The sequence below is a fragment of the Gavialis gangeticus genome, unplaced genomic scaffold (assembly GCF_001723915.1).
Source record: "Gavialis gangeticus isolate Ggan-Ray unplaced genomic scaffold, GavGan_comp1, whole genome shotgun sequence".
NCBI classification, from domain to species: Eukaryota; Metazoa; Chordata; order Crocodylia; family Gavialidae; genus Gavialis; species Gavialis gangeticus.
In genome coordinates, this window is record NW_017728997.1 from 13,243,326 (window position 1) to 13,253,067 (window position 9,742).

At 42.8% G+C, this 9,742-nt stretch overlaps 1 protein-coding gene across 1 annotated transcript in view; it reads left to right on the forward strand.

Annotated features, from left to right (window-relative positions):
* Window positions 1-9,742, forward strand: part of SUCLG2 (succinate-CoA ligase GDP-forming beta subunit) — a 158,445-nt gene that overhangs the window by 63,404 nt on the left and 85,299 nt on the right. Inside the window, exon 6 of the mRNA XM_019504793.1 lies at window positions 2,301-2,397. Coding sequence (XP_019360338.1) covers window positions 2,301-2,397 — 97 coding nt within the window. The remainder of the gene's footprint in view (window positions 1-2,300; window positions 2,398-9,742) is intronic.

Genomic DNA, 9,742 nt, shown 5'->3' on the forward strand with positions numbered 1-9,742 from the left:
CTATCTGGTCAGTCCCCCCGATCCTGGACAGAGACGTAGCTAACCTAAGCCTATCTAGCTGTCTTTTGTCATGCTGCTTTGAATCTCTATGGGTTTGCCCCAAGCCAAACTGTTCCGGGCTTTGACTTGCATTGACATAGGCTCAGGACAGTCATCTACACACACAGTTTGAATGACCATCAACTTGGATGAGCTCCATTTGTCCTGGGAAAAAATGTAAGCTCAGATATTTTGCAAGTACCTAAAGTGGGACAGTGGGCAACTAAGTTTGTAGGATCCCAGGATAAAAGGCTTCATCTGAAGAGAAATCTAATGTCTGTTTTTAGCCTAGAGTGCTGTGTGCGATGGCCCCATTGCCAGCATGGTCCTCCTGAGCCCTACACTAGGAACTGTAAGCTTTATGGCTCTCTAACAAACAGCCAGTGCTGAGATTTCTGCCTTGGCAGGATCTGTATTACGCTTTTTGTCCTTTTACTTAACTCAGGGGGTCCAGAATGCAAGGACTTGTATAGCATTCTGGTTTTTATTAGGTTAGCTTCCTGCTATGTGCAAACAAGGGTATAGACAATTCACATATAATTATGAATTTATCCTAGCTAACATTTCAGAAACTCCTGTTATTTTGATTGAGAATGAGAATGTGTTAATTTCCTTTCAAAGTATTATTTTATGCTTATTTCTTAGGTTACAATTCATGTCTCACAATTGTGCCATTTCTTAGCAAATGGACCCCATGTAAGCCAAAAGCAGGATTTGACCCATTCAGTACTGCGTAGGATTAAAGCCTGGAAAATGTCACACAGTGAACTTGCATTTAATTCACTTTCTGTAGATATTCCACTGAGCCAACTTAGTATCAGGAACGTTTATGGAAACTGCAAATATTCAGGCTTGGAGAATGTTGCCGGGGTGGGGGGGTTCAGAGAACAGAAAAATAGCATCTTACCTAGAAGGGCTGATCAAAATTAACCAGAAACTAGTAGCAAACTAATAACATGCTGCTTGGGAGCAACCTAAAGAACAAGGATCACTTTTACACACTAATAGGCAAATTCCTTTAAAATTGTCATTTTTAATAGCATATACATTTAAAGACTTGTAGTTCTGGACTGGTACAATAGAAATCAAAGCCATAAGGGAATTAATCTTGCAATATTCTAATATAATTTGCCAATACAAGTGTATATGTGTTTTTAAATCATAAAAAAAATAATGGTGGAAGAACCCCCCGGAAAACTCCTAATCTAGCCCTTGTCTCAAAAGGTTTGTCCCTGTTTAAAATGTTCCAGACAAGCGTCTGTCTAATCTGCTCTTAAAAACCTCTAAGGAAGAAGATACCACAGCCTCTCTAGTTACCCCTTGTCAGTGGTTAAACACCCTCAGACTTAAACAGGTAAAAAAAACCCCACATATATAACCAAAGTTGCTTTTGACTGTGTTTTACTTCCTTGTTTCCCAAAAGATCCTAAATGTTTGGTTCTTAGGTTTTGGTTAACTGAAGCACGAATTCAGTAGGAAAAAAGAGGTGGGGGAGTGGTTTTGGTGTCCCATTCACTTGACTAACTTTTCAGGTGTCAGGTGGGTCTTAGGCAAATGAACTGAGGAGGGAAGATCGGTTTCCCTGATTTTTCATATTGGCAGACCTTAAAGCTGTACTTACCTGTTGCTAGGGGGGTTTACCAGTAATCCCACCCATGGGGAGCAGTCACAGAGAGGTGAATGGGCATAGAAGAGCAATGGGGGGCAGCGGGCAAGAGAGGGGCTTTTGTTAAGGTAAATTGCTGTGGGGCGTTAGGAAAAGATTGCATTTTTATGTAGGCGGGACACTTAGATTTTTCCCAAGCAAATAAAGGAAACTGATCTGCACTCCTTAGCTCTGCATGGCTTCATAGTTTCTGGATTTACACTGATTAGCTTAAACACTTAACTTCAGTATCGGCATGCTGGAGATAACGTTTTCTTTATGAACTGTAAGAAACTTGTTTTAGCTTACATTAAGCTTGTTTATATTAATGATGCTTTTCATTTGGCAGAAAATCCCCCATTTGTATGCTCTGAAGTGAGTCTTTGCTAAATGCTGTAAATGTTTTCTGCTACATTATTAACATTTTTAGGTAGTGTTTAAATATGAATGTACAAATGGAAACTAAAAGTAATACGTAGTAATTTTTTAAAAATTTGGCTTGAATTGTAATGTAATATAACATTAGAAGGAGACAAAAAGGGTTTTGCCTTTTCCTTGAAAAGGTTGACACTTTCTTTTTGTGTATGGTAATTACAAAACATTTGATCAAATTTAGGCAGCAGATCAAATTAAGAAGCTGTATAATCTTTTCCTGAAAATTGATGCCACTCAGGTTGAAGTGAATCCCTTTGGTGAAACTCCAGAAGGACAAGGTAAGAAATTAAAGAAAACAAATGAATACATTATAATTCTTTATTTATGCAAACTATAAATTAAATTGCAAGGAAGGCCATAGCAGCAGCTTTGCATTAATTTCATTTTGTAATTTAATTTAAGCAGCTTTCATAAATGTTCCCATGACAGAGTTTACATTTCAATGCCTTTTGTTATACCATCTAAGAACTGGAAGTATCAGCAGCTACATGCTATGCTTGGCAAGAAATAACAACTTTTTCTTGCTTTTCATACAAAGTACTTTTGTTCACTCCATTAGAATTAGTCAGGTTATGGAAGGGACTGGTTATTTTAGGAAATCGTCTTGAATATGCAGGCAAGTTACAGTCTTGAGTAAGTTTGTTAGAACAGAAGAACGAGAGAGCCCAGCTGGACTAGCAGAGTTCACACCTGCCTGTATCCAGTGATAATCAATAAGCTTCCACTGTGGAAGAAGGAATAAAAACATATACGGGAAATCTTGCACAGTCTTGCTGCTTGCCTTTCCTTTTGTCACCCTGCTCTTCTACTGTCTTGGCATGTTAATTCCACCAACTGACTGTCACAGCAATTTAGGGATATGTATCCATACACCTATATATATATATATATATATATATAGGTCCTCCTCTGCATTTGCCCTATTTCCCCACTGTGCTGCACATGTCCTAAAAAAGGTGTACTTGGAAAAATAAAAAGCAGGTGTGGTAGATGGGTTAGTCATTGAATTCAAAAGAAAGGGAAAAGAGAAAAAGATTGATTGTTCCTTTACAACAGTTCATAATGCAGGACAAAAGCCTTTGATTCAAGGGCCCATTAGGACAAAATCAAATGGATCAACAGCATCTGCACTGGTAGGAAGAGTGGTGGAAAAAGGCCTTGACGCTAGGGAGGCAGGTGCATGCCAAGGCAGAAGCAGGACTTTTTCATTAAGGACTGAGGAGGTGAAGCAGGGGATGGTGCTGGCTTCAGGGAAAGAAGATGTAGTCTGGGTGTGGCGAGGTAGGTAGAGCACATTTGGAGCTGGGGTAAGGACATGGCATGAAGGGATAGGACTCAAGCCTGAGACTCTGCTTTAACGGAGGTAAGAATAGCCAATCTCTTGATAGGATTCTGCTGCACTGTGGGTGGTACATTGTCCCTCTCTCCCATGTACTCACTTAGATTTAACACTGGATTGTAGGTGTAATTATTTGAAACAGCAGTAAATGCATGTACACAAGCATTCACCACCACTTGTGGGTTACCTTCTAGTTACCCTGCTAGTTCCCAGGTCACTGGTGAGTAATCACTACCACCTTACCAAATAACTGGTGGAAGTTGTCAGCCCCCTACTTTCACAGCGGTCTCTCAGATTCTTTTAAATGCCTTATTATACCATGTGAATGGCTTAGCAGAGGTCTCCCTTGACTTGTACTGCGAGCTCTGTATCTGCCCTTTAAAAGTAATTCCAATGTTCAAACTTCTGAACACATTTCCCCTACCACTCGCTCCTCCAAAGAACTGGTCCTCACTTCGGCTTCTCCTGTGGCCTCCAGTAGGCCACTGCCTCCTTCCTGGGATGGTAGCAGCCTTGCTAGGGCTGTTTGCCAGGCATTATATCAAAGAGACTGCCAGAAATGTTAGGCCCTGCAAAGGAAGACCAGGAGAAGCTAGATAGAGAGGCTGCAGGAAGATACTGGTGAAAACTCAGAGTCTGTTTCTTACTCTGTCTGTTCCCTCCAGTTAGCAGGGATTAGATATGTACTTTATATGTATTTATTGTGTTGTTTGGGGAAGGATAGATCAAAGAGAGGTGGCCATGTGTGTAGTCTCTGTAGGTCCTGAGATTCAGGTTCACCCTAGTCTTTTCTGCAGGTAAATTCCAGGTTCGCATGCCTCCTGCTGAGAGAGCTGCATCTTGTGAACACATGGGTTTCACTCTTTTTGATGTCAGCTCCATCATTTCAGTGGATCTGAGCTGTCGTAGGAAGTTGTGAACACATAAGGCGAGGCAGTCCCTCAGTCCAGTCGCATGGAGGGCTTTGAAGAGGAGGATCAAAGACTTGAATTTAACCACCTATCCAGTGGGGATCCAGCCAGTAGACCAGCACTGTGAACAGCTTGCAGTTCCATAAGTGGCTTCGTGTTTAGGCATAGAGAAGTACAATAATTGAGCCTGCAGGTGGGGAGGGAGCATAATCTCTGGCCTAGCAAAAATGGCATTTTTTTCTGGTTGTGTGTGATTATATGTTTAGAATGAGTAAAGCATTCAGGTAAGTGCAGAAGAAGCAAATAGAGCTAATGGTTAGGCTGTAAATGTCTTATGTGGAGGGAAAGGGTATAGAGAAAAGGAAGCTCTCCCTTTGTCCCATCACCTATTTGGTGATATAAGCCAAGTCTCTGGTTGGCTGAGGAGTTAGCTTTATTTATGCAAGTAATGCTGACCTACTTGTGGTTGGGTTATTGCTAGCATTTTGGTCTGTAGGGTTTCATATTCTGCTTTAGACACAAGATGAGAGAGACACCTGTGAAGGTGGAGGACCTGGGTTGGGGTCATTACAGCAGAAGCACAGTCAACGTGGCTGATGAAATCTCTGACTGCTCTAAGTCTTGGGGAAGGACAGCTCCACCAGCATTCTTGGAAACATGTAGTAGATAAAAGCTACAGCACTAAATAAAAGCGTTTTAATTATCTGTGGTTAATTTGTAACATAAACTGCTTTTCATTAAAAACACATAAGGTCATTTTTATATATTTTGGCTTGCTCTGCTCAGAAATTCAAGAGTTGAATCGTGGGTAGAGAGTGTAATAATCTTTTATCCAGCTGTCCAACAACATTTTATCCAGTAAATCAAATGCAGAAGAATTGGCAGTGTGATTGCAACTAAATTGTCCTTGACCTTCAGATTATAATGCCAAGAGAATTTCACTCTTAATGACTACTGGAAGCATTAGAATAAGAAATCTAGATATTTGTTCTTCCTTATTAAGGACTGTATTTTCTTGCTTAAGCACCAGTTTTTGAATGTTAACAGCCATTACTGTAAAGTAATATTTAAAAAAGTCAGTAGAAATAATTTGCTTACTGTACCAAGTGACAATACAGAGATTAAATTATAATAATGAACAAGTACGAGTTTGCTTTATGACCATAATGAGCAATAAACAAATTAAGCTGAATTAGGAAAAAATGATTAACGACTAAAGTTTCTAAATGCTGCTTTGATGCAAGGGAATTTTTCTGTTGATTTTTCTGGTCCTGTTCATTTTTATTTCAAAGCGTTTTATGGGGAGGTGGTGGTGTACGCATGTGTGTGTAGGTGCCTTTTTGCAAAAACTTTGGAAGCCTGTTTGGAAAATAAACCAAAGTATTTCAAAGTGAGGGGTCAACATGAGAGAGAGAGAGAGAGAGAATCAGGGTCTCTTTTGCTCAGGGGGGCAAGTAAGAGGCACTTGAGAAGAACAATATTAGAAACGGGACATAATGAGTGAAAACTTTTTGCTCTCTCTGTGAACCCTCAAGCTTAAGAGTGATGTTGTCCATAGCACGTCACTGATTGCTGTTGCTGTTGATGCGTGGCAGAAGGCTGGACTAAGCCATTGTTTTTCAAGCTGGGAGCTCATCTCTAGTAGAGGGCAGGAGGAAACAGGGTTTTGAAGTAGTAGGAGATGTGCTACTGGAGACCAGAGGCTGGGCTGGCATGCCTTTTCATTCCAGTTCCAACTTGTGAGCTATGCCATTGCCAGCCCATCTCATGGAAGCCAGGGCAAAGTGAGTTATCTCTTGGTCAGCAGCTTAGCCTTTCTGCAGAGCTGGGGGTGCAGAAGGTCAGCGAGGAGGATATCAGCTGAACTGCCGTACGACCTTCTCCAGAGCCACTTCTCAGCTCCTCTACCCTCAGAGATCAGAGGAGGAGAAGCCGAATGGTATGTAAGGAGGTTGGATTTCAATGAGGTAAGGAGACTAGTCGGGGAGGCACTGAGGTCCCGGAAAGGTCCAAGAAGAGTGATCATTCCTTAAGGAGACAATCCTCCAAGTCCAAAGGGCGACAGTCCCAACGTGGATCAAAGGGGGCAAGAGTGCTCAAAAGCCCTCATGGCTAACCAAAAGCATCCAGGAACATCTCAAAGCTAAAAAGGAGGCGTACACCCAATGGAAGGGAGGGGCCATCACCAAGGAGGATTGTAACTCCATTGCTTAAGACTGTAGGGGGGCTGTTAGGAAGGCTAAGGCAGAGATGGAACTGGGACTAGCGACCCAGATCAAAGATAACAAGAAGTCCTTTTTTAAATACATAGGGGGTAAAAAGAAGGTACTGGGTAACATAGGGCCTCTGCAGGGCACCATAGGAAATCTGATGGTTACACCAGATGACAAAGCTAACCTCTTTAAGAATTTCTTTGCCTCCATTTTTTTGAGCAGGGACTGGGGCATCCCTCCTACCGGGATCCCCAACAGACCTGGGGGAGGTGCTGCCAGGCCCAGAGTCAGTGATGACGTAGTCAGGGAACTTCTGGTGGGACTAGACGTGTTCAAATCAGCAGGTCCTGACGATCTCCACCCCAGAGTGCTGAGGGAATTGGCTGCAGTCATTGTGGGACCCCTGGCACGGCTGTACAAGCACTCGTGGTGCTCTGGTGGGGTGCCAGAGGACTGGAAAAGGGCCAATGTGGTACCCATTTTCAAAAAAGGGAGGAAGGAGGACCCAGGAAACTACAGGCCTGTTAGTCTTACCTCAGTCCTAGGGAAGCTGTTTGAGAAAATTATCCAGGAGCACATCTGCAAGGGACCAGCAGGGGGGGGATCACGCTTAGGGGCATCCAACATGGGTTCATTAGGGGCAGGTCCTGTCAGACCAACCTGGTGACTTACGACCAGGTCACAAACTCCTTGGATTTAGGTGTCGCGGTGTACGTAGTCTTTCTAGACTATAGGAAGGCCTTTGACACTGTCTCTCGCCCCAGTCTCATTAAGAAATTAGACAACTGTGGTGTTGATGCCTACACAGTCAGATGGATTGCAAATTGGCTGGAGGGCCGCACCCAGAGTGGTGGTGGATGGGTCTTTTTCGACCTGGAGGGATGTGGGCATTGGGGTCCCCCACGGCTCAGTCCTCGGGCCTACACCGTTCAACATCTTCATCAGCAACTTGGACAAGGGGGTGAAAAGCACCCTGTTCAAATTCATAGATGACACTAAGATGTGGGGAGAAGTGGGCATGCTGGAGGAGGGGAACAGGCTACAACTAGATCTGGAAAGGTTTCAGGGGTGGGTGGATGAGACAGGATGGGCTTCAATACGGACAAGTGCAAGATATTGCACCTGGGGAGGAAGAACCAGCAGCATACCTACAGGCTGGGGGCCTCCCTTCTCGTCAGCACAGAAGCAGAAAAGGATCTTGGAGTCATCATTGACTCCAAGATGAACGTGGGCCGACAATGTGAGGACGCGGTCAGGAAAGCTAGCTGTACCTTGTCATGCATCCATAGATGCTTCACACACAAGTCCAAGGCAGTGATCCTTCCCCTCTATGCGGCACTGGTCAGGCTGCAGCTGGAGTACTGCGTCCAGTTCTGGGCACCACACTTCAGGAGGGATGTGGACAACGTGGAAAGGGTCCAGAGGAGGTCACTCACATGGTCAGGGGGCAGCAGGGCAGGCCCTATGAGCAGAGACTACGGGACCTGAACCTGTTCAGCCTCCACAAGAGAAGGCTGAATGCGGATATGGTGGCCATCTACAAACTGGGCAAGGGGGACCAGCAGGCTATGGGTGAGTCCCTGTTCCCCCAAGCCCTACCAGGAGTAACAAGGAATAACAGCCATAAGCTGACTGGGAGTAGATTCAGGCTAGATATTAGGAGGAACTACTTCACTGTCAGGGCGGCAAGGATCTCGAACCAACTTCCAAGGGAAGTGGTGCTTGCTCCTACCCTGGGGGTCTTCAAAAGAAGGCTGGATAATCACCTAGCCGGGGTCATTTGACCCCAGTACTCTTTCCTGCCCGTGGCAGGGGGGTCAGACTTGATGATCTACTTAGGTCCCTTCCGACCCTACCAATGAAACTATAAGCTGCAGAAAGGTCCTGACTGACAGGGAATAATAATGGCATTCTCTCTCCGCCTATTTTTTTCTGCTCTGTGCACAGTAAAGAAAGAAGCAGCACTTCATTTTAAATGCTAAAAAAATACTGTGCGTCTTTACGCATTTGAGGAGCGCATTGCCATTACTTTATCATGAAAAAATACAGCTCAGCATATGAAGACAATTTATTCTTGTCAAAACAACAGTTAAGATGGACTTATTTCATGCTGGGATTTTATTTTCCCCATATTTGTGAATTTCCATTATGAAAGACGTTGTGCCGTGTATTTCTCTTTGTTTCATTTTGTGGCGCGTTCTTTTGTTAACACTCTTGGGTCGCAGACCCATATCTGTCAATTTTTCCCACCCCCCCTATTTTTTGTTCTCAGTGTAAAGTGTTGAATTAGCAGCTTGCAAAATCTTACACTACTGACAAAAAAAACCCAACAAAAATGCTCCATGAATATGAGTATTGGAGCTTTCTTTGATAGTTGTTCAGAAGGAAAACTCATTTGTATAGTCTATCATGCATGTAACAATGTGCTTTTGATGGTGAAAATTGTTTGATAAATATTAATAGGTGTTTTTCCCACTACTTTGTACATAACATGGCCTTTGTTAAAGATGAATGTTCTGTAGAAATGAGATCCTATTAATGTGACATTGAAAATGTTCATGTCTAAGGTAAATTTGGAACGGAAAGCTGAAAGCCTCAAAAAACGGCATTTTACTCAAGTGTTGGATCACATAAGCAAGTTAAAGCTTGAAAAGGGAAATTGGTTTTGTGGGTCTATTGTCAGTATAGGCCTTAATTCGTGGTTAACAAAAATTAATGTTCTACTAATACTTTGGAGGACACATTATTGACTTGACGTATTTCCCATTCTGAGAGGTTCCCACATGGCACTCAGGACTCAAGGGAATATAATCTATGTAACCATTACGTATTTCATCTCACTTGTTCTCTGTTGATCATCCTTTGCAACTAAAATGATGCGTTTAAACACAAATGGTTTCATCAGCCTTTCTGTGATGCTTTTGCAACAGATATGTGGCAAAAAGCAAGCAACTCTTTCAGTTCTATAATTTTCCAGAAAATTGTATTTAATTTTTGTTCTTACCAAGACATGATTTCCCCTCCCAGGTAAATCCCTCCAAACACTGGCACATAGCACCATCTTTCAGTGAGATACACTGGGCATTGGTATTACACTCTAACACAGCACAGTCATCTAGATCTGTCATAGAAAGAAAATTAAAACCTGTCATATTAACTG